Source organism: Amphiprion ocellaris, chromosome 21 (assembly GCF_022539595.1).
Source record: "Amphiprion ocellaris isolate individual 3 ecotype Okinawa chromosome 21, ASM2253959v1, whole genome shotgun sequence".
Taxonomy (NCBI): domain Eukaryota; kingdom Metazoa; phylum Chordata; class Actinopteri; family Pomacentridae; genus Amphiprion; species Amphiprion ocellaris.
The window spans coordinates 1,557,093-1,582,150 of NC_072786.1; the positions used below are offsets into that span (position 1 = coordinate 1,557,093).

The following is a 25,058-nucleotide window of genomic DNA, read 5'->3' on the forward strand; positions in this document are numbered from 1 at the left end:
AAATTGACAAACGTGTACAGTTGTGTTTTTATGTGCAGCAAATGCAGAGTAAATCCACAGAACAAGCATTTCCTGATCACTAAAAAAAGTTGAATAAAGACTTTGGGACCAGTTTAATAGAAGTTATGTTTGGTTGCATCTTCAGCACTTCATAATTTTTATTTATTCATTTATTTTAAAACTATCTGTCGTGTGTTATAGCTCAAGGTGACCAGCAAACATTTTCACACAAAGAAAGGCTTGTATTTGGTCTAGGTTGCATTTAGAACTAATTTCAAATAACATTTTTATTTCTACACTTGTCAAATTTTGTCCCTAAACTCTCAGATTTTCTTTTAGTCTTAACAGATCTACGCAACTTAGCTAATTACAAATCTAAAATAAAATAATATAACATACATGGTTTGAATTGTGATCCATTTTTTAAAAAATGCCTTCGGAACTATCACACCTTTCAGTCACAAAAGTTTGCATTATTTAATTAGTCAGAGAGCAAAACATGGTTTTAAACTGAAAGGACCTGAAACCAGTCTAAAAGTAGTCAAAAAACAAGTTGCAAACAAGCCTAAAACCCAAAAACCTGCCTAAAACGAGTTTACAATCTGCCGAAAACCACTTCAAAACCTATGACCAGTTCAAAACTCTCCTGAAACCAGAGCAGAATTAGCTAAAAACTCATAACTGATCTTAAATTAGTCCAGAATCCGTAAGAAACAAATCCAAAACCCGAAACCAACCAAAACATCAGTTCAAAATCTTAATCTGACCCATAAACCAATCAAAAACCAGCCAAACCTAGAACCAAACTCAGACTAAAACCAGTTCAAAACCCAGTTTAAAATCTTAACCCAGCACCAAACCAGTCCAACAGCAGTCTAAAACTTAGCCAAAAATCAGAGAAGAGCCAATCAAAAACCCCAAACCCAGCATAAAACCAGTCCAACATCCATCAGTCTGAAAACTAGTCCAAAGTCGTCCAAAACCAGTAACAAACAAATTAAAAACAACAAAATTACTCCAAACTCTTAACCCAAAAACTATCTGACAGATCAGCCAAAAACCAGTCCAAACACCAACAACAGTCCGAGACCAAGCTAAAAGTAGCCCAAAACCAGTCAGAAACCAGTCCAACCCTCCAAACCAGCCTAATATCAGTTCAAAACTTTAACTCAACCTAAAGCTATTCCAAAAGTAGAACAAAACCAGTCCAGAATAAGCTGAAAGTCAGCTTACAAAACCAAAACCAGCCTAAATCCAGTCCAAATGAAGCCCAAAACCAGTCTAAAAGTAGCCCAAGACCCTAAAATGAGCCAAAAATCTGCCTCAGACCAAAATACTCCATCTCAATGCTCAGCAATTTCCACATGGAACCCTCACATTCATGTTTTTTTCTGTTCATTCGTCTCCATTATCACTTCGTTCTGATCTGAGATTCTTTCGCTATTTAACGAACCAACTAGTTCTGGCTCTTCTAATTTACAAACTGCACAAAAGATGCAAAATTATCACAAGAAGATGCAATATTACCACAAAAACATGAAATTAGTCCATAAAGATGCAAAATTATCAATAAAAGATGCAAAATTACCAGAAAAAGATGTGAAATTTGTCCATTCAGATGCAAAATCGCCACAAGAAGATGCAAAATTATCACAAAAAGACACTAAATTACCAGAAAAAGACATAAAATTTGCCCATAAAAATGCAAAATTATCAATAAGAGATGCAAAGTTACCAAAAAAGATGCAAAACTACCACAAAAAGACACAAAATTACCACAGAGATGTGAAATTTGCGCATAAAAATGCAACCACCACTTTAAAATGCAAAGTTACCACAAAAAGACATTAAATTACCAGAAAACAGGTGCTAAATGATCACGTTCATTGGTCTCCTTCATCACCTCCTGCAGCTGATCTTGATTCTTCCTCTGGCCAACAAACCGACCAGTTGTGGCTCCTTTAAACTCCAGCGGTTTTAATGGAACTCGCTGGTTTTTGTGGTTTTCTGAGGTCAGAGGTCAGCGGCTCCCAGAAGCCTCCTGATTGGACGACACATGCCGGCCATCTTGGCTCGTAGCGGGGAGGAAAGCTTGATGCGGTGAGCAGCTTTTTAAAGCCTTTAATTCATTTTAGCACCTTTTATCCAACACGGCTGCTTCTAGAACACGACCCGGCGGCTGAGCGTTTCACCTCCGGGTCTGTTTGTGGCGGAGGAGCGGAGAAAGTGTGACTTTTAAACCGGCGGCGCTTCGGTTTCACAGCTTTTTGTTATTGTTTTGGGGGAACTAACCGACCGAGCGCAGCAGGCCCGAAGCGTTAGCTCCCATGCTAACAGCCCCGTGTGTTCCTATCGGAGCAGCTAGCTCGGTGGCTAGCGTTAGCTCCCATGCTAACAGCTCTGTGTATTCCTATTGGAGCCGCTATTAGCTTCTTAGCGCTAGTCGGCTAGCAGGAGCTCCTGACACATTTTCCAGCTAACCGGGTAAATCCAACTAGTTTGTGTTGTTTGTTTGCGGCCCGCGGACACAACACAAAGCGGAATAATCCGGTTTATTAACGGGAAACTAGCAGGTAGCATTTTGTCGGAATTAACGCTCAGATTATCGGAGCTAGCTTTAGCTGGCGTGGCTAACGTTAGCCTGTTTGCGACACTGCTGCACCTTTTACCGCTAAGAGGCAGAGCTGCAGGCGGCTAGAGATGGAGATTTAACGGGTTTTATTTCCCGAAACGCACAACAAGAAGTGACACAGACGTTTGTAGAGTTTAACAAAGATGTAGGAGCTCTGTTAGCAGCTGCTAGCTGCTGTTAGCCGCTGCTAGCTGCAGGAGTTTGACTAACCTGCTGTAATCTGTGGATGTCCAAACTGAGCCGTTTTCACCACATTTTGCTCCATATAGAAGCTTTTAAACGGGCAGGCTCTGTTTTATACTAATAATGTGATATATTCTTCAGTCTAGTGCAGTTATTTGTGATTTCTCTTCATCAGTTTGTTCTCATTTTGATGGATTCAGCAGCTTCTGATCAGTGAATTCACGGTTTAGATGATGAATATTTGATCAACACCTGAATGAACAAAATACTGCTCTGGTGATGAGTTTTCACAACATAACAATGATGATTTTAGTACAAAACCTGCCTAAATATGTATTTATACTGAAGCAATGATATATCAAACAGCTAAAACATCGGGAAAAGTGATTTAATGTTTGTAATATCACAATGTGGTTTGATTTCCCACTTTGACTGTTCCTGCAAATCATCTTTAACTGATTTTTAACAGCTACTGAGCAGTTTGCACGTAGATTTATCTCGTTATCAAGGTAAATTAATCAGTTATTTGCTTCAAGAAACTCTGACGGTGGTTAAAGTTTGTTTGTTCCAGAATAAATCAGTCGACTTAGTTAAATATTTAGACTTAATGCTCTTATTTTATATCTTAAGTTCACCAGCATGTCTTTATTTGAATTCTTAGAGTTATATTTCGTGCTTTAAAAAAAACATGTTTAGCAGATTGTTTTGTGGTGTTTTTTTGTGACAATTTTGGGTCTTTTCTGGTAATTTCACGTATTTTTGTGTCGATTTTTCATAATTTTTCTGTAATTTTGTGTCTTTTGTTGTAATGTTGGCCCTTTTTCTGGTAATTTTGTGTCTTTATGGGCAAATTTAACACCATTTTCATTAATTTTACATCTTTTTGTGGCATTTTTTTATTTTTTTAATGTAATTTTGGATCTTTTGTAGGAACTTTGCATTTTTAAGTGCCAATTCAGCATCATTATGGACAAATTGAACATGTTTTTTGTTAATTTTGCATGTTTTTGTGTAGATTTTTCATCTTTTTGCTGTAATTTTGTGTCTTTTGTTTTAATTTAGCATCTTTTTGTGATAATTTTGTGCCTCTGCAAAATTTTACATCTTTTTTAAAATTTTGTAGCAATTTTGCATCTTTATAGGCAAATTTTATGTCTTTTTCTGGCAATTTTTCCTCTTTGTGGCAATATTTCATCATCTTGCTGTAATTTGGTTTTTATTTTGCATCTTTATGTGGTAATTTTGCAGCTTCATGGGCAAATTTTATGTCTTCTTCTGGCAATTTTTCATCTTTATGCTATAATTTTGTGTCTTTTGCTGTAATTTTCCATCTTTTAATGGCAGTTTTTCATGTTTTTGCTGTTTTTTTGTCTCTTTTGTTGTCATTTTGCATCTTTTTGTGGTAATTTTACATCTTTATAGACAAATTTCATGTCTTCCTGGCAATTTTTCATCTTTTTGCTGTTATTTTGTGTCTTTTATTTTTGTTTTGCATCTTTTTATGTTAATTTGGAATCTTGTTGTAGTAATTTTGCATCTTTTGTCACATTTTTGCATCTTCATGGGCAAATTTCATGTCTTTTTCTGGCAATTTTTCATCTTTTTACTTTTTTTTGTCTCTTTTGTTGTCATTTTGATTCTTTTTGTGGTAATTTTGCATGTCTGGCTTCAAAATTGACGATATTTGAAGCAGGAACCAGGAAAAATCTGGTGGGTTTTACTTCATATGTGTTGTAGGTGTTAAAATCAGCAGTAATTTTACGGCTGAAACATTTTTTTAAGAAACATTTCTGTCATCTGGGTGTGAAAGTCTTGTTTTAGCTGCGTTGGTTCTTTGGTTATTTGTTAATCTGAGTCCAGTAAAAGACACAAAATCCACAAAAAATGTTTTCCAGAAAAGGTGCAGAACGAGTTATTGTTTAAAGACAGAGGCAGAACTTTCATGCATCAGTTTGCCTTTGGTTTCTTCTCGGTTTTGGATATCCAGGAAGCGTCACGAGTCGAATCTTTAGCGAAACGCTGCGTGTTCGACAGGGATGACTGACGTGATTTTGTGTGTTTTTCCTCAGGTGACACGCGGCATGTTTGGTGCTAACCGGAAGAAGTTTATGGAGGGAGGCTTAGAGAGCGAGTACGCCGACGACTCCAGCCTCTACTACAGCCAGCAGTCCATGTTCCCTCCTCACCGCCCCGACAAAGACGTGAGTTTTCCCTCAGAAACACCTCAGTGAACCCCTGCTAGTGTTTAATCACGGAGTTACCGCATCGTTTCAGTCATTTTAGGGACTGAAAAAGCTTCTGCGCTCTAATATTCTGTCATAATTTAGCATAAAACTGCTGGATTACATTAAATAAACAAGCACCAGATGGACTGAAAGTTGTATCCAGTGTGATTAAATCAGCTGATAAACAGATGTGATATGAATTTACTGCAGGTTTGATCATTTTACTTTAGTCAAAGGGGATGAAAAAAGAAGATTGTTAAATCCTGGTTTGTTTTTCAGCTGTTATTTTGAGTTTTCGGGTTTGGTTTTTTTTTGGTGTAAAATCAACCAAAAACATGTCTGTATCACCAAAGTCTGGTATATTTTTTCCACTTACATTTATTTGAGATCTGGCTGCTTTTGTTAGAACAAAAATTTGACTTCTTTAGTTTAGAAAAAATGTATTAATATGTGGCGTGATTTCAGTGATTTCATGATATGTGACATATTTTCTGTGAGATGCAAAATTTCAAGATAAAGGCGCAACATTACAGGAATAAGACATAAAATTACAAGAAAAAGGCACAAAATTACCAGAAAAAGGCACAAAATTACCAGAAAAAGGGCACAAAATTACAAGAAAAAGGCACAAAATTACAAGAGAAATTCACGAAATTACCAGAAAAAGACACAAAATTACAGGAAAAAGCTGAAAAATTACAAGAGAAAGGCACAAAATTATAAGAAAAAGGCGCAAAATTGCCACAACAAATCAACCAAAATGTGTTTGCAGCACCAAATGATACACTAAAATATCTGGTCAGATGAATAATCTTGTGTGTTTAATCTTGTATCAGGTAGTTTCTGATTTAAAAAAATATATTTTTCCATTTATATCGTATTTAGTTGCGATAAAATTCCTCTACAAATGACAATATGTGACAAATTTGGCTTTTTTAAATTTAGTTTGGAAAAAAGTCATGAATATATTGTGTGATTTTTGCAAAAAAAATGTCAAAACTCTATGTGTTGTAGTGTTTTCTCAAAAGAAAAGAACTATTTTGTTGATAATATAGTTTGTTCAATTGGAAAAAACACAAAATATTTTCACATTTTCTGCTGTGTTTTAATATAAACTGAATGTTTTGGGTTCGTTGAGCTTTTTAAAGTCATCACTTTTAACTCAGCTAGATTTCTCTTCACCAAACGTTTGTTAAAGTAATATTTTTAAAGGATTTTCAGGCCCGTTTCAGACCCTCTGAGTTAAATATTACAAACAGCTGCTTGTTTCCTCCCTCAACAAAGTGGTTTTCCTGCAGGTGGAGGTTTTTATTTTGTAGTTTGTGGTGGTTTTGGTTCAAACTAACGTGTGTTTTGTGTTTCCAGATGCTGGCGTCTTCCTCTGCTTCCTCCACGGGTCAACTGTCACAGCTGGGAGCCAGTTTATATGGACCGCAGAGTAAGAAAACGCAAAAGCTTCCACCTGAAAACTAAAATATCACTGTTTAGACTCATTCAGCACAAAGCTCTCTGATTTATTCTATTATTTAATCATCAGTTTACATAAAAAAAACAGTCAGTTTTGTTTGATCTGAAGCTCAGAGTGAACAGAAAGTTAAAGTGTAGATCTGTTTTTATTGTTAATGCACATTTCTGTATATTGGAGAAAGGACGACACTGCACTGATGATTGTTTGTGTCCAAGAAATTCATATATTTCACAAAAAGATGCAAAATTACAGCAAAAAACACAAAATTGCACCATAAAACCTGCAAAGTGACCATAAAAAGAAGCAAAATTGCAACAAAAAAATGCAAAATTACAGCAAAAAGATGAAAAATGATCAGAAAAAGATGAAAAATTGCCACAAAAAGTCATGAAATTACCAGGAAAAGATGCCAAATTTCAACAAAAGATGGGAATTTGCTTATAAAGATGCAAAATTACCAAAAAAGTAACATTTGGCCATAAAGGCACAAAATTACCACAAAAAACAGAAAATTACAGCAAAAAGATGCAAATTTGCTACAAAAAGATGTAAAATTTGCCCATAAAGATACAAAATTGCCAAAAAAAGGCACAAAATTGCCACAAAAGGGACAAAATGATCACAAAAAAAACACAAAATTACATCAAAATATGTGGAATTTGCTCATAAAGGTGCAAAATTATGAGAAGAAGATGCAAAATTGCAACAAAAAACACAAAATTACAGCAAAAAGGTGAAAAATTACTGGAAATAAGATGAAAAATTAACCAAAAAATGTGAAATTTGCCCATAAAGGCACAAAATTACCACAAAAGCATGCAAAATTACAACAAAAAATATGAAAAATTGCCACAAAAATTTGCCCGTAAAGATGCAAAATTCAAACTTTTTCGACTCTTTCAGACCTTTTCTAACAGAATTTGAATGTGTCGCCTTCTAATTCTGAAAATGATAAAATGAAGAGATTAATAAACTTTATTAGTCCCACAGCGAGGACATTTGTAGAGTTACAGCAGTACAGGAGTCACTGTAAAATCAGTAAAAAGATAAAAATAAACAAGAAATAAACATAAATATGCTGATATTTCCCTTATATCCATCACAGATCTTTAAAAATTGATTGCTTTGTATTTTATGGCTTTAATTCCTCATTTCAATTTGTAGTTTTTCAGTCTCAGTTTGTAGTTTTTCAGTCTCAGTTTGTAGTTTCATTCTCAGTTTGTAGTTTTTCAGTCTCAGTTTGTAGTTTTCAGCATCATTTCCTGCTTTCTGATCTTCTTCCTGGTCTTCCGTCCCTCCAGGTGCTCTGGGTTTCCCCATGCGAGGGATGAGCAGCAGTGCGGCGCCTCCGTTAAGTCGAAGTGGACTCAACCAGTCGGCCGGTCAACTGTCGAGTCACAGCAACACGCCTAACGCCGGCACGATGCACACGCCTCCATCACCCAGCAGGTACACCTCACCTGTCCTACACCTGGTAGAGAAGACATTACAACAAAAAGCTGAAAGTTTAGACACAGAAACGGCTTCAAATCATGTTAGCTCTGCAGTCCACCATCAGAAGAACATTATAAATTACATTTAAACTCAAAAAACTACCAGAGTTTCCTAAAAAATGTAATTTCTGTCATGTGGAGAAACCCATGAAACCAGATTTATTTCTGAGATTTTTTTAACAGTCTGTTGGAAGTTTGATGTGAAGAAGGAGAGAGAATTGAGCTGAAATAATTTGGTGAAACCACAAGAAGAAAAAAGCAGAATGACCACAAAAGATGAAAAATTATCACAAGGCTTGAAATTACCAGAAAAAGGCCCAAAATTTCTGCGAAAAGATGCAGAATTGCCAAAAAAATGAAAAATCGCCACAAAAAGTTACCATAAAGTCACAAACTTAGCAGAAAAGATGCAAAATTACAGCAAAAAGATGAAAAATTGCCACTAAAAGATGTGAAATTACAGCAAAAGACCAACATTACAGAAGAATTAGCCCAAAAAGATGCAAAATTACCAAAAAAGATGTTAAATTTCCAGGAAAATCTAAAAAATTACAAGAAAAAGATTCAAAATTACAGCAAAAAGATGAAAAATACCAGAAAAAGATCATATTTAACTGAGATCCAGCTGCTGATTTTAGAAGAAAGTTTGACAAATTTATCTTATTTAGTTTAGAAATAAATCATTAATCTGTCCTGTGATTTCAGTGATTTAATAAAATGTTTGCCGTATTTCCTGTTATCCAGATAATTTGTTACTTTGATTCAGAATTATTGTCATTAGAAATTCTTTATAATAAATTAAGCTTTAATCTCACAGTGTTTCAGAGGTTTATTATCAAATAAATCTTTAAAACTCACAGAATAAATGTTTTTCTCTGGAACTAAACTGGTATTTTTCAGCTTCGTAGTAAAGAACGTCAGCGTTTCAGTCCAACAGGAAGTTGTAATTCGGGTTTGCGCCTGCAGGGGGATCCTTCCGATGAGCAGCCGGAACGTCCTGAACCACAGCCAGCAGGTGGGCGGTCCGACCGGCCAGGCGGGAGGGATGGGAGGTGGGGGAGAGAGGGGAGGAGGAGGGAGGAGCGGCAGCATGGGGAGTCCCAGCCGGTCGTCGCCCAGCATCATCGGGATGCCGAAGCAGCAGCAGGGACGGCAGCCGTTCACCATCAACAGGTAGGAAACACCTGGACGGGTCACCTGACGGCTTAATGAGGCTCAGAAATAAATAGAATCAGGGTTATTTCCTCACTTGACCTTAGTAGGAGTCTGATTCTCCCAGATGTTCAGGATTATTTCCTCTGAGTTTATTAAAAACCTGCAGCAGCAAACAGAAATACGCTGATATTCTCAGATTCTGTTGAGAAATTACCAGAAAAAGATGCAATATTTGTCCATAAATATGCAAAATGACCAAAAAAGATGAAAAATTACCCCAAAAAAGACACAAAAAGATGCAAAATTACCACAAAAAGATGAAAACTGTCACATAAATATGCAAAATTGCCACTTAAAAATGCAAAATTGCAAGAAAAAGATGCAAAATAACCAAAAAAAGACACAAAATTGCCAAAAAAGATGTGAAATTTGCCCAGAAAGATGCAAAATTGGCACCAAAAGACATAAAATTGCCACAAAAACACAAAATTACCACAAAAAGATGTAAAATTACCAAAAACGATGTTAAATTTGCCCATATTGGTGCAGAAATACAAAGACGAAAAATTACAGCATAAACATGAAAAAAAAAATGCAAAATTGCTTCAAAAAGACACAAAATCACCACTAAAAGACAAAAAATTACCCAAAAAAGAGGCAGAATCGCCACAAAAAAGCAGAATAACCACAAAAACATGCAAAATTACAACAAAAAGATGTAAATTTACAGCAACGGACACAGAATTGCTGCAAAAAGACAAAAACGTTATCAAAAAAAAGACAGTTACCACAAAAAGACATAAAATTTCCACAAAAAGATGTGAAATTTGCCCATAAAGACACAAAATTACCACAAAATGACAAAAACTGACACCAAAATACACAAAATTGCCACTTAAAATGCAAAATTGCAAGAAAAAGATGCAAAATTACAAAAAAGACAAAATTACCAAAAAAAGATGTGAAAATTGCCCAGAAAGATGCAAAATTGGCACCAAAAGACATAAAATTGCAACAAAGACACAAAATTACAACAAAAAGATGTAAAATTACCAAAAAATGACCAAAAACGATGTTAAATTTGCCCATAAAGGTACGAAATTACAACAAAAGACCAGGAATTACAGCATAAAGATGAAAACTGACCACAAAACGATGTGAAATTTGCCCAAGAAGATGCAACATTGGCACAAAAAGATGCAAAATTTCTACAATAAGACAAATTTTCCACAAAAAATGAAAAATTACAAAAAAATGACACAAAATTGCCACAAAAAAAGCAGAATAACCACAAAAAGATGCCGAATTACAACAAAAAGATGAAAGATTGCTACAAAAAACACAATATTACCAGGAAAAGATAAATATTACCAAAAAGACATAAAATTACAGTAATAAGATGAAAAATTGCAACAAAAATATTTTAAAAATTACAACAAAGATGAAGGGCTGCACAGTGGTGTAGTGGTTAGCACTTTCGCCTTGCAGCAAGAAGATCCCTGGTTCACGTCCCGACTTTCCCAGGATCTTTCTGCATGGAGTTTGCATGTTCTCCCTGTGCATGCGTGGGTTTTCTCCGGGTACTCCGGCTTCCTCCCACAGTCCAAAAATATGCTGAGGTTAATTGATCATTCTAAATTGCCCGTAGGTGTGAATGTGAGAGTGATTGTTTGTCTCTGTATGTAGCCCTGTGACAGACTGGTGACCTGTCTAGGGTGTCCCCTGCCTTCACCTGAGTCAGCTGGGATAGACTCCAGCCCCCCCATGACCCTAGTGAGGATTAAGCGGTGTATAGATAATGGATGGATGGATGGATGGATGGACAACAAAGATGTAAAATTGAGACTGTTTCGACTCTGTCAGACGTTTCCTGAACGTGTCGACAGCCGTGGATAAATAAATAAATCGGGCTCTGATATTAACTCTACAAAGAACACACAGAAACACAAAGAATCCAAAGAAATTAAGTTGAATTCTGTCTTTAAAAGTCTCAACAGTTTAACATTAAAGCAGATGAAGTGAAGCAGCAACTGTGAACTCTTTGTGGTTCTGTTTTAGTTTCATTTTAAAAATAAAAGTAAAATCCAACATTAAACCATGTTGGTTCCTCTTTTTGGTTCCAGTCAGTTTGGTTCTGGAGCTGAGATCATCTTTTAACTGTAAATAAAAGTCATACAGAGAACAGAAACTACAGAGAAAACAGCAGCTGTCTAGTTTAATTCCGCCTCCAGTACATCAGGTTTTAACTCCTGTTGTATGTCTGTTTGTGTGTCTGTTTGTGTGTCAGTATGTCGGGGTTCGGGGTCAACAGGAATCCAGGCTTCAACATGAACAACTCTCTCTCCAACAACATCTTCAACGGCACAGGTAGATGTGAGACATTAAAGGTAAACATATTAGAAGTTGTTCTGTGTAGCGGCTAAATAAAGCGTTTCCTCTGCAGACGGCAGTGAGAATGTGACGGGTTTGGATCTGTCAGATTTCCCAGCGTTAGCTGACAGGAGTCGGAGGGACGGAGGTTCCAATCCAACCCCACTGCTCAACCCGCTGGCCGGTCGGGCTCCCTATGGTAAGACGGAGAGAGGATAGATACCGTTAAATACGTTCAAATGTCTCCCTATGGTAAGACGGAGAGAGGATAGATACCGTTAACATGCTACATACGTGTCGTTTAGCCCTCTGAACCTGGTCCTTATTTCCTTCTGTCTCATGTTTCCTTCACTGTGGGCTCCTTTTACTTCATTGTGGACTGTTTAAACATTTTGTGTGTCATTTATTTAGTTTTGTCTCTATTTTATCTCATTTTGACTTTAGTTTTTCCTGTTTTGTGTCTTGTTTAGGTCGTTAAGCATCTCTATTTTTTCATTTTGCCTCCACAAGCTATAGATATTAAAGTATTTAAACTTTTGCAGCCACTACAAACATATTTTTATCTTATTTCTGTCATTCTCTGTGTAATTTTTCTCATTTTGTGTCTCATTAATGTTTTGTTATATCAACACCTGTAATGCTACACAGTGTTCACGTAGTTCAGGCCTTAACTTGTATTAAAAAGTTAAAACTGTATCATTAATGTCTGACATGTGATGCCTGTAACTGATGAACTTGTTTCCTTCCGTTGTTGTGATGCTGCCGCTGTGTTTCTATATTACATTAGTATCCTGTAATTGGTCCGTTTCTCCAGTTGGCATGGTAACCAAACCGTCCAGTGAGCAGTCTCAGGACTTCTCCATCCACAACGAAGATTTCCCAGCTCTGCCTGGGCCCAACTACCAAACGAAAGATCCCACCAGCACCACCGAGGACAGCAAAACGGTGGGACCACTGCTTCTTCCTCTTATTCTCCTCCTCCTCCTTCTTCTTCTTCTCCTCCTCCTTCTTCTTCTCCTCCTTCTCCTCCTCCTTCTCCTCCTCCTTCTCCTCCTCCTTCTTCTTCTCCTCCTTCTTCTTCTCCTCCTCCTTCTTCTTCTCCTTCTTCTTCTCCTCCTCCTTCTTCTTCTCCTCCTTCTCCTCCTCCTTCTTCTTCTCCTCCTTCTACTCCTTCTTCTTCTCCTCCTCCTTCTTCTCCTCCTCCTTCTTCTCCTCCTTCTTCTTCTCCTCCTCCTTCTTCTTCTCCTCCTTCTTCTCCTCCTTCTCCTCCTCCTTCTTCTTCTCCTCCTTCTTCTTCTCCTCCTCCTTCTTCTTCTCCTCCTTCTTCTTCTCCTCCTCCTTCTTCTCCTCCTCCTTCTTCTTCTCCTCCTTCTTCTTCTCCTCCTCCTTCTTCTTCTCCTCCTTCTTCTTCTCCTCCTCCTTCTTCTTCTCCTCCTTCTCCTCCTCCTTCTTCTTCCCCTCCTTCTTCTTCTCCTCCTTCTCCTCCTCCTTCTTCTTCTCCTCCTTCTTCTTCTCCTCCTCCTTCTTCTTCTCCTCCTTCTCCTCCTTCTTCTTCTCCTCCTTCTTCTTCTCCTCCTTCTCCTCCTCCTTCTTCTTCTCCTCCTTCTTCTTCTCCTCCTCCTTCTTCTTCTCCTCCTCCTTCTTCTTCTCCTCCTTCTCCTCCTTCTTCTTCTCCTCCTCCTTCTTCTTCTCCTCCTTCTCCTCCTCCTTCTTCTTCTCCTCCTTCTCCTCCTTCTTTTTCTCCTTCTCCTCCTTCTTCTTCTCCTCCTCCTTCTTCTCCTCCTCCTTCTTCTTCTCCTCCTTCTTCTTCTCCTCCTCCTTCTTCTTCTCCTTCTTCTTCTCCTCCTTCTCCTCCTCCTTCTTCTTCTCCTTCTTCTTCTCCTCCTTCTCCTCCTCCTTCTTCTTCTTCTCCTCCTTCTCCTCCTCCTTCTTCTTCTCCTCCTTCTTCTTCTCCTCCTTCTCCTCCTCCTTCTTCTTCTCCTCCTTCTTCTTCTCCTCCTTCTCCTCCTCCTTCTTCTTCTCCTCCTTCTTCTTCTCCTCCTCCTTCTTCTTCTCCTCCTTCTTCTTCTCCTCCTTCTCCTCCTTCTTCTTCTCCTCCTTCTCCTCCTCCTTCTTCTTCTCCTCCTTCTTCTTCTCCTCCTCCTTCTTCTTCTCCTCCTTCTTCTTCTCCTCCTCCTTCTTCTTCTCCTCCTTCTCCTCCTCCTTCTTCTTCTCCTCCTTCTTCTTCTCCTCCTCCTTCTTCTTCTCCTCCTTCTCCTCCTCCTTCTTCTTCTCCTCCTTCTCCTCCTCCTTCTTCTTCTCCTCCTTCTTCTTCTCCTCCTTCTCCTCCTCCTTCTTCTTCTCCTCCTTCTTCTTCTCCTCCTTCTTCTTCTCCTCCTTCTCCTCCTCCTTCTTCTCCTCCTCCTTCTTCTTCTCCTCCTCCTTCTTCTTCTCCTCCTTCTCCTCCTCCTTCTTCTTCTCCTCCTTCTTCTTCTCCTCCTCCTTCTTCTCCTCCTCCTTCTTCTTCTCCTCCTTCTTCTTCTCCTCCTCCTTCTTCTTCTCCTCCTTCTCCTCCTCCTTCTTCTTCTCCTCCTTCTTCTTCTCCTCCTTCTCCTCCTCCTTCTTCTTCTCCTCCTTCTTCTTCTCCTCCTTCTCCTCCTCCTTCTTCTTCTCCTCCTTCTTCTTCTCCTCCTCCTTCTTCTTCTCCTCCTTCTTCTTCTCCTCCTCCTTCTTCTTCTCCTCCTTCTCCTCCTCCTTCTTCTTCTCCTCCTTCTTCTTCTCCTCCTCCTTCTTCTCCTCCTCCTTCTTCTTCTCCTCCTTCTTCTTCTCCTCCTCCTTCTTCTTCTCCTCCTTCTTCTTCTCCTCCTCCTTCTTCTTCTCCTCCTTCTCCTCCTCCTTCTTCTTCTCCTCCTTCTTCTTCTCCTCCTTCTCCTCCTCCTTCTTCTTCTCCTCCTTCTTCTTCTCCTCCTCCTTCTTCTTCTCCTCCTCCTTCTTCTTCTCCTCCTTCTCCTCCTTCTTCTTCTCCTCCTCCTTCTTCTTCTCCTCCTTCTCCTCCTCCTTCTTCTTCTCCTCCTTCTTCTTCTCCTCCTCCTTCTTCTTCTCCTCCTTCTTCACTCCATTTTCAGCCCACTTTTCCCATCATTCATGTTGTGATGTTTTTCTTTTCCACCATCTCTAACGTTTCGCTCCTTTTTCCGTCCGATCAGAATCTGAACTCTTCAGGAAAGCCCACCTCTAACTCAGACGGTCCAAAGTTCCCCGGCGATAAGAGTTCGGCACCCAGCAACAACAACCAGCAGAAGAAAGGGATTCAGGTGCTTCCTGACGGTGAGGAACACACAAATATCATCACATCGGCCAAAGTATGAGATTTAAATCCTAAAATTAGGTTTGAAATCTTATATTTGATGCCTCAGTGGATGAAGAAGGTGACAGTTTGACATTTTTCTCCAGAGTGTGTTGCATTATGAGTTGTTCGTAGTGTTGATGTCACTCTGCTAGTGTTTGGTTGAACCGAAAGGAGCTTCTAAAGGCTCCTGAGATCTGTTTCACGTCCATGAAGGGGAAAAAATAATGATAAATGGAGAAAAATAGAAGAGAGGGAACTCAGAAATGTCTTTTGAGTTAGAATGATGGAAATCAGATATAAGATTTTGTGAAAGTACAGCAAAAAAGCAGAATGACCACAAAAAGATGCAAAATTACAACAAAAAAATGTGAAGTCTGCCAATAAAAATGCTAAGTTACTACAAAAACGTGAAAGTACCACAAGAAGACACAAAAATACCACAAAAAACACAAAATGACCACAAAAAGAGGCAAAAGTACCACAAATTTACTACAAAATGATTCAAAATTACCACAAAAAATTCAAAATCACCATAAGGACACAAAATATACATAAAATACATTTCCATCACCGCTGGCCTCGACGAAGCCGCTGCTGAAGGGAGCGTCTCTGTAGGACTATTGGAGGTTTCATTTGGTACAACGAGCCTTTTTTTTTTCTTTTACCCTCTGCTATCCCTACCCAGATCCCAACATGTGCTTTTTCTTTTTTTCCTCAAGAAAGGTGCTCGCAGCACTGTGCAGCAGCCGGAGCTGTCATTGGCAGGCAGCTCAAATGAAATTTCGTTGTATAGAAAAATGTGCAATGACCAATAAAGATTGATTGATTGATTGATTAAAAACACACAAAATCACCATAGTAAGACACAAAATTAACATAAAAACACACAAAATCACCATAATAAGACACAAAATTTACATAAAAACACACAAAATTCCCATAAAAAGATGCAGATTACCACAAAGACCCAGAGTTACCACAAAACACATAAAATCACCTCAAAAAGAGGCAAAAGTACCACAAATTTATCACAAAATGATTGAAAATTACCACAAAAAGACACAAACTATCCCAAAATGGATGTAGATTTGGTAAATTTTCCTGGTGGAACATCTCCTGATACATGATAATTTCAAAGCTGAAGATCTGATGGTTCCTTCCTTTAATTCCTGTTGCCGTGGAAACGTCGTGGTCGGATCAGTTAAATCGACGGCATCGAGAACAAAAAGATGAAACTAAACTCTGCCGGGTCAGAAAACGTTCTAATGTGTCTCCTGGAGCTGCGAGTCGTCTTTAATCAGTAAACTGAGGTTTAAGTGATTCCCGTCTTTTTCAGGGCGAGTGACCAACATCCCCGTCGGCATGGTAACGGACCAGTTCGGGATGATCGGCCTGCTGACGTTCATCCGGGCGGCGGAGACGGATCCCGGCATGGTTCACCTGGCGCTGGGCTCCGACCTGACGACGCTCGGCCTCAACCTCAACTCACCAGAGTAAGAAACTTTCATTATTTTGCTTTTATTTATGAGCAGCTTCAAGATTCCAGCAGAAGCAACAAAACATGAACTAAAAAGTAATAAAAAATTACCATAAATACATAAATAGAGCAACTTTAGATAAGAGACTAAATAAAGCTTTATTAATCCTAAAAGAAATTCTTGTGCCAGATGTTGATCAGAATAAACAGACATAAAATGAGAAACTCAGCATCTAAAAAGTAGAATACAAAACTGAAAATACAGAAAATAAACTAAAATAACACTAGAATAGAACAGCAAAATGGAACGCTGGTTATTATACTGAGGTAAATAAATTAAATAACACATGATGATGACATATTTCACCTAAAAAATGAAATAACAAGGAAATATTGTGTCTTCAAAATGAGAGAATGAAATATTTCACCTAAAATTAAAATAAAAACAAAATATTCCACAAAAAATGAGATGCAATGAAATGTTTCACCTTAAAATGAGATAAAATTAAATATTGCACATTTAATCAAAATCAAACAGCATTGACGGCAAGATTAAAACATTCCAGGATGGAAAACTGATAAATAACAGCCAATAAAATAAATTCCAGATGTAGAATACATAAAAAAATGTTAAAGTTAAAAAACAGAACAGATTTAAAAGAGGAGGCTTTAATTAAATTTTCTAACTTGAATAAAATAAAAATTGTTTATTAGTTCAGCAGGTTAGTTGTTGTTGTTGTTTGTACTTTTTATAATAAAGGAAGTAAATGATTTAAACTTTCCGTCTCTTAATTAACATAAATATTCCTGTTTTCCTTCCAGGAATCTGTATCCTAAGTTTGCGTCTCCGTGGGCGTCGGCTCCGTGTCGACCACAGGATATAGGTGAGTTTAATCTGTTTTTATTTACATTTACATCATATATTTGGGTATTTCTATCATAATAAGTTCATTTATTTATTCATGATCTTTAAGTCGTTATTTTATACCTGCACCTGATAATTATGAGGATTTTTTCCTTATTTTATGTGTTAAAATACCAATAACTGTTGTTTTTATTAGAAATTAAGCTTCCAATTATTTATTTCTGTCACTCAGATAATGTTGCAATATACAAGAGTCCATATTGAATTGAGTTTTTCTGCCATTGAATACACAAATTAATAAATAAACTCTAAATTATGCTCTTTTTCTCCTGATAGAACCTCTTTTTGTTTTCATTTTACATCATTTCTGGATAAAAAATTCTCCTTTTTCTCTCCTTTTCCTGCAGATTTTCATGTTCCGTCAGAGTATTTAACCAACATCCACATAAGGGACAAGGTGAGTCTTTAAAAAACACCAGAATTATCACTTTAATTCTCATTTTAACAGTAAAAAACAACAAAATTATCCTTTTTATTCACATTCTGACTGTATTTATGTGTTTTTATGCTGTTAAAACTCTATAAATGTGTCTTTTTGTCTTCTAAATATGGATTTATTTACATTTATTTCACTTAGTTGACCTCCTCTGTTTTTCTGATTGCAGTTAGCAGCTATCAAGTTGTCTCGATACGGTGAAGATCTGCTGTTTTATCTCTACTATATGAACGGAGGAGACTTACTACAACTCCTGGCTGCAGTAGAACTGTAAGAACAACAATAATTCTACCTGAAATACTTTAATTAAACGTCACTTTAAACATTTGTGGTATTTTTGAAGTTGATTTCAATTTAAATATGATTATATTCCCCTAAAAACTGTTATTTTAATGAAATTCTGCAAAAATATGTGACGATTATCAACTTTAACGATACTTAAATGTTCAAAATGGTTAAAAGTTGTCCAAAAGGAAGAAATAAATGATGATTAAATACAATTTCTAGCAATCAGCTACCACTAATAATATATATTTATTACTGTTGCTCAACTTAAAGTGTGTTTTTATGGAGTTTGAGAAAGTTTTATAGTGAATATTATTGGTGCGGCTCCTTAAATTTCAATGTTAAGTGGTTTATTTTGTTTTTACTGGTGAGGTTTGGTGCTTTTTGCTGGAAAATCGGCTAGAAAACAAACATTTCGCTTCCTTTACCTAAAAGATATTAAGTGTAAAATGTCTTGAATATGCTAAGACACCAAAAATCCTGAGAAATTTAAAGTTAGCGTCTAATATTTATGTAATTTCCACCATTTTGATAAGATATTCAGCATCTTTCCTGTCGATGTTCAGGAAGCTAGCCAGAGGTTAGTTAGCATAGCTTAGCATAATGACTGGAAACAAAGGGAAACTGTTAGCGTGGTTCTGTATAAAAGGCATTAACTAAGAAAATTTGAGTTTTTTTACACTTAAGCAATTAATTGGCGAGTTGAAAACATGTCTTCAGCTTCACCACCTACACTAATTCCTAATAAAACGGTTGTAAAATGATGCTATTGTGTAAAATCCGTCGGTGTTTTGGCGTCCAGGTTTAACAGAGACTGGCGGTACCATAAAGAGGAGCGGGTTTGGATCACCAGAGCTCCGGGGATGGAGCCGACGCTGAAGACCAACGCCTACGAAAGAGGGACCTACTACTTCTTCGACTGCCTCAACTGGAGAAAAGTGGCCAAGGTGACGACAAACACACATTTTAGAGCTCAATCATACGTTTCAGCAGCAGAAATATACACAAAAAATAGGAAACGGTGCAGTTAAAGATGGAAATACTCAGCAATTTGTGAATTAAATGGATAAAACTACGGAATTAAGATTGTTTTTGTTGACAAATCTGTATTTTTTAATTTGAAAATGGACATAATTTGTACGATCTTACATGTTTACGTCTTTTCTAACTCTCTTTAAGCCTTTAAATAATTTTCTTTTTACAGATTTATACCCAAATAATAGAATTCGGAGCTTTAAACAGCCTCTTTGATTCTGTTTTTATGTTTAAAATGGCTTAAATTTGTCCTTTCTTCCTGCTTATTTTATTCCTCTTTGTTGTGACTTCTGCTTTTTTTTTTGCTACTGCAGCATTTCTGCGAACATCACGTCTTATTTTCCAGTTGTTTTGTGTCCCTTTATGGTCATTTTCTTTTTCTTTTTGGTTGTTTTTAATGTTTTGTGTTAATTTTTAGATCTATTTATGCCAAAATACCTAAAATTATTTAGTGATATATCAGGAGAAGTGGCACCGACAGAGCAGCAGTACAAGCAAATTTAATCAAATTTAATCAAAAATCTGATCAAGCGTAATCGGATAATCGATGACAGATCAGATATTTTTGTTGTAGAAGTCTTGATAATTCATTACAATCTGATAAAACAAGAAAAATCTGGACAGGAAAATGAGAACAAAAATTTCACCTGAAAAATGAGAATTATTAAATATCGCACCTAAAAAACTTTGATGAAAATGAAATATTGTACCAGAAAACTTGATAACAATGAAATATTGTACCTGAAAAATTAGATAAAATGAAATATTTCATCCTACAAATGAGACAAAAATGAAATGTTTTGTCAGAAAAAGAGATAAAAAATGAAATATATTTAAAAAAAGATAAAAATGAAATACTGCACCTTAAGATGAGAGAAATTTTAAATATTGCACCTAAAAAATTACATAAAAATGAAATATTACACGTAAAAATGAGATATAAATTAAATATTGCACCTAAAAAATTAGATGAAAAAGAAACATTTTGCTGTAAAAATTAGATAAAAATTAAATATTGCACATGAAAATTTGATTAAAATGGAATTTTGCACTTAAAAGTGGGAGAAATTTTAAATATTGCACGAAAGAATTGGGTTAGAAATGAAATGCAAAATATTGCACCTTAGAAATGAGATTTTAAAAAATGAAATATTGCACCTGAAAAATTTGATAAAATGAAATATTGCACATAAAAATTTGATATGAATTAAATATTAAATATTGCACCTAAAAATGAGCTGAAAATTAAATATTTTGCTGTGAAAATTAGATAAAAATTAAATATTGTGCATAAAAATGAGATAGAAATGAAAATATTTCACCTGAAAATGAGATGACGGTTATAAAAGAATAAGTAAAACCCTGAAGTGAGAGTCTGATGGTTTAAATGCGTTTCTGGTTTTCAGGAGTTTCATCTGGAATACGACAAACTAGAAGAGCGACCTCACGTTCCCTCCACCTTCAACTACAATCCTGCCCAGCAGGCCTTCTGATTGGCTGCCCCCTCCTCCTGCCTGTCTGCCATTGGCCCTCCTGGCTCATCAGCTGTTTAGGTTTCTTCCACCTCCACACTCTCAGATCAATCAGAAAGACTCGACGGAGACGCCGTCCTGCCTCCTGACCCCAGCAGACTTTATCATTTTAACCTTTTCTCATGTTGCTTTACCTCATTTTGTTTTTATTTTATTCCTCCTTTTTTCTCCTCCATCAGTTTGGTTCCAGCAGTCGGTAAATAAGTGTCCATCCCACCGGCGATTTCTATTCAGTCTTAAGAATCGACTATTTTTGTCCAGAGAAGCTTTTAAAGGAGAAACCAGATTTTAACGCCATCAGGATGGATAATTATTCCGCTCTTGAGCACTTCAGCTCCGACTATTTATCTCTACTTTTACCAGGTTTTTCTTCCGGCGTTTCAGATCAGAAAACACGTCAGACAGTCAGGAGACGAAATGCAATGTACATTGTAGCACTATTTCATAATAAAAGAAGGAAAAACAGCTTTTTTTATGGGTTCTTCGTGTTATCCGGGTAAAAAAACTCCAGCAGTGGGTTTAATTTTGGGTTTTGGAGCAGCTAGAAAAGTCGCTTTTAGTTAGTTTCTCTTCCTATTGTCAACAAATCACACATGTAGAGCTCCAAATACTGCAAATAGTCAGTGTTTAAACCATAGATTGGTCTGTTTATTACTTGTTTGGGCTAAAAAATGTCAAAGATGGTGAAAAATTAGATTAAAAAAATGAAATATTGTACCTGAAAATGAGATAAATGAAATATTTCACCTGGAAAAATTTGATAAAAATTAAATATTATGCTGGGAAAATGAGATAAAAACTAAATATGCTAGATAATAATGTAATATTTCACCTGAAAATGAGAGAAATTTTAAATGTTGCACCAAAAAAAATCGATAAAAGATAAATATTGCACTTAAAAAATTAGATAGAAATGAACTATTAAATGTTGCACCTAGAAAATGAGATTAAAAATTAAATATTAAATATTTCACCTGAAACATTTGATAAAATGAAATATTTCATCTGAAAAATTAGATAAAATAAAATATTGCACCTAAAAAATTAGATTAAAAATGAAATATGTCACCTGAAAAATTAGGTATAATGAGATCTTGCACCTGGAAATGAAATAAAATGAAATAATATGTCGGAAAAATTAGATAAAAATTAAATATTTCATATAAAATAAGATAAAAATGAAAATATTGCACCTGAAATTAAGATGGAGTAGAGCTCTAAATACTGGAAATAATGAATATTTGATCAGTAGATTGGCCTGTTTTGGGCTAAAAAATGTCAGAAAATAAAAAAATCAGTTTCCTGTCACAGAGGCGGAAATTAAACAGACAATATTCACATTTAAGCAGCAGAAACCACAGAATTTAGACATTTTTTTCTTAAAAGGTGGCTGAAAGTGATAAATTAACCAGTAAAATAGCTGTCAAAGTCGATTTATCTTTGCAGCTTCAAGCTAAAAATAATTTTTCGATGAAAGACAAACAAACAGGAAGTCCACTTTATTGCTGCTTTAGTGCAGCGATTTGCGACTCTTTTGGCTCAAAAATGCTGCAAAAACTATCTTTAATCGTCACCGCTGAACATTTTTAATGTAAAATTAAATAAATCTGCTCTAAAATTGGCAAAACTGAAAATATTTGAAAAACTTAATTGTTGGTTTGTTGACGATAAGAAAAACTCACATTAAAACCAAATGCGTCTTTAAATTCAACAAAACAGAAAATAACAAAACTTCTACTCTTTCTCAGCTTCCATCCTCTGCTTTTCATCTCTTCTTTTATTATTTTAATGTTTCTGCTGCTCTTTAGTATTTAATTCTTTTATTTTTAATATAATTTGTGCTCCCACATTTATTATTCGGTGTATTTTCCACCTGGTATCAGTCAAACTAATCAGAATATTTCTCTTTCTTGCTGAGATTACTGCTAAACAGGAAGCTATGGCCAGAGGCTAGTTAGCATAGCTTAGCGTAAAGACTGGAAAGAAAGGGAAACTGTTAGCGTGGTTCTGTTTAAAAGGCATTAACTAAGAAATTCTGAGTTTTTTACACTTGGGTGCAGCTTAAACAACTAATTAGTGATTTTTATGCTAAGATAAGCTAATTAGCACACATTTTAATGACTGAAAATAATCTGAATCTCGGCAAGAAAGCAAAATATCTCTTCTAAATGTTGTTTTTATGTTTTTTTTCCTTTAAGCTCCACCAAAAGACCAAAATCAACCAAAACAGTCTTTTATTTTGAAAGGCTTCATGTTTAATTTGATTTTACTTTGTCACCGTATTTTGAAACCCCTTCCTCCAGGAGGCGCCGTCGTGTGTGTGTGTGTGTGCGTGCGTGTGTGTATATATATATCTGAGGTCAGTATATATACACGAACATGAGGCAGTATTTTTAAGAAAAAGGTTAAAAATTTAAAAAATAGCAAATCTGCCCCCCGACGAGGAGCCCCTCCCTCCTCTGCTGGCAATACCGAGGCCCCTCCCCCATTGCCGTGGAAACAGGTTTCCAAGAGAGACTGCCAGCGACGACTCCCCGCAGCCTCACCGACCAACCACCTTCCAGCTACCGTCGCCGTGACCACAGGGGCCAGCAGCAACGCCAAGGACACGCCCACCGACCGTGTGACCTGTCTGAGACGATCTGATTGGAGGACGAGGACTGAGGCACTTGGCCGTAGGCTGTTTTATTAAATATGGCAGCTAGTGTTTTAATAGGAAAAAGAATAAAATAAATATTCTGGTAATGAAACTGAACCTCGACTCCAGAGTGGTCTTTATTTTTATTTTCTATTTTTATTTTGTGTGAAATGTTTTTGTTTTTTAGTTTAAGCTGCTGATGAAGATTCCAGTTCCTGTTTTTTCTACCCGGTAACAGATGATGCAGAAATTAACTGCATAAATAAGTTTGTTTTGATTATTTCAGGTTATAAATGAGGTTTTCTGGTCTCGTTTTTTAATTAAAGACAACAAAAAATGTCTGATAAATGTGAGTGAAATGGAAAAAAATACTAAAGATTTTTTTGTGGTTAAATCTGTATTTTAAATTTATTTATTTTTTTTTTTTTTTTACATGTTTACGTCTCTTATAAGTTAGTATTTAGTCCTAAATTACAGAAACAGGAGCTTTAATGAGGTTTTTGTGTCTGAAATGACACAAAATGTTTCTGGTTATTTTGTGGTGACTTGTGTTTTTCATGCAGTTATTTTGCATTTCTGTCTTTTTTTATTGTTTTCAACCTTATTGTGGTTGTTTTGCTTTTGTTTTTTGTAATTTTGTTCATTGATTTGTCTCCATTGTATGTCTCTGAGGTTGTTTTGGTTCATTTCTGATGGTTTTGTGTCCCATATTTTTTCTGTTTCTGGTCATTTTCAGGGATTTTTGTGGTTGTTTACCCTTTTTTTTTAGCCACCTTTTGGTTATTTTTGGGTAAATTTGGTGTTTGTCATGATTTTTACATCTATTTCTGCTCGTTTTGTATCTATGGTCGTTTTGGTTCGTATTTGTGATGGTTTTGCGTCTCATTTCTGTCAGTTTAAGTCTCTGGTTGTAGCTTTTTAGCATGTTTTTGTTTATATTTTTAATATACTTTGTGTTGTTTTGCATCTCTCTGGTCATTTTATGTCCTATTGTGATGTTTTTCTTGAGATAATTCTGTCTTTTTTTAAATCTTTGGAGTCCTTTTCTGGTCATTTTGTTTTCTTCATGGTCGTTTTCAATCTTTTATTTGTGATTTTTCAAGCTATTTAGGGTTGTTTTGCATCTTTGTGGTTGTTTTGTGTGTTTTCATGCCGGTTTTGCAAGTTGTTCCTGATGTTTTGTGTCTCTTGCAGGTCATTTTTCAGCTTTTCGTGGTGTTTTATGTGGTTATTTCTGGTTCTTTTGCATCTTTATGGTCATTTTGCAGGTTTTTTTGGATCATTTTAAGCATCTCTGTGGTCTTTCTGTCGTGGTTTTTGCATTTCCTTTGAGACATTTGCATCTCTTGCAGGTTTCTGTGGCGATTTTTTAAAAATGTCTCTGGTTCTTTAGTATCTGTGAGGTAGTTCTGCATCTTATTTTGAGTCTTTGTGGTTGTTTTCAGCATCTCTAGTCATTTTGAATGTATTTGTGATGTTTTCCTTGTGGTAATTTTGCATTTCTGGAGACATTCTGTCTGTTTTTCTACTCTTTTGAATCCTTTTGTGGTCATTTTGTTTTTTGTGATGGTTATTTTCAATGTTTTCGAGTATTTTTTGGGGTTGCTTTGTGTCTTTTCATGCTGGTTTTGCAGCTTTTCCAGGGGTCCGTTTCACAAAGCAGCTTTAGTGAAAACTCTGAGTTTGTTAACCCTGAAATGAGGGAAACTCAGAGTTTTCCGTTTCACAAAGGGAGGTAACTCAAACCAGAGACAGAGGAGTAACTCTACCCTGTTTCACAAAGAGAGGTAACTTAAACTCTCAGTCAGTTACCGTAGTAACAGACTCTATGAATCTAACCTGGTCAGGACCAGGTTTATCTCAGTAAACCTCGAGT

At 36.3% G+C, this 25,058-nt stretch overlaps 1 protein-coding gene across 3 annotated transcripts; it reads left to right on the forward strand.

The window, feature by feature from the left end:
- Positions 1 to 1,955: 1,955 nt before the first annotated feature.
- LOC111586091 (CCR4-NOT transcription complex subunit 2-like) lies at positions 1,956 to 23,299 on the forward strand. 3 transcript variants are annotated; one of them, XM_055006419.1, is made up of 15 exons: positions 1,956 to 2,100; positions 4,885 to 5,016; positions 6,406 to 6,478; positions 7,810 to 7,957; positions 8,968 to 9,174; positions 11,444 to 11,523; positions 11,600 to 11,725; positions 12,314 to 12,471; positions 14,712 to 14,832; positions 16,191 to 16,347; positions 17,154 to 17,215; positions 17,604 to 17,653; positions 17,862 to 17,962; positions 18,780 to 18,924; positions 20,419 to 23,299. In XM_055006419.1, the coding sequence occupies exons 2-15, from the start codon at positions 4,897 to 4,899 to the stop codon at positions 20,503 to 20,505; spliced, it is 1,635 nt and encodes a 544-aa protein (XP_054862394.1). In that variant the 5' UTR covers positions 1,956 to 2,100; positions 4,885 to 4,896; the 3' UTR covers positions 20,506 to 23,299. The 3 variants fall into 3 exon arrangements, with proteins under 3 accessions (XP_054862394.1, XP_054862396.1, XP_054862395.1); XM_055006421.1 differs by having other exon boundaries at positions 12,341 to 12,471; XM_055006420.1 differs by lacking the exon at positions 1,956 to 2,100 and adding an exon at positions 2,209 to 2,484.
- The last annotated feature ends 1,759 nt before the right edge of the window (positions 23,300 to 25,058 follow it).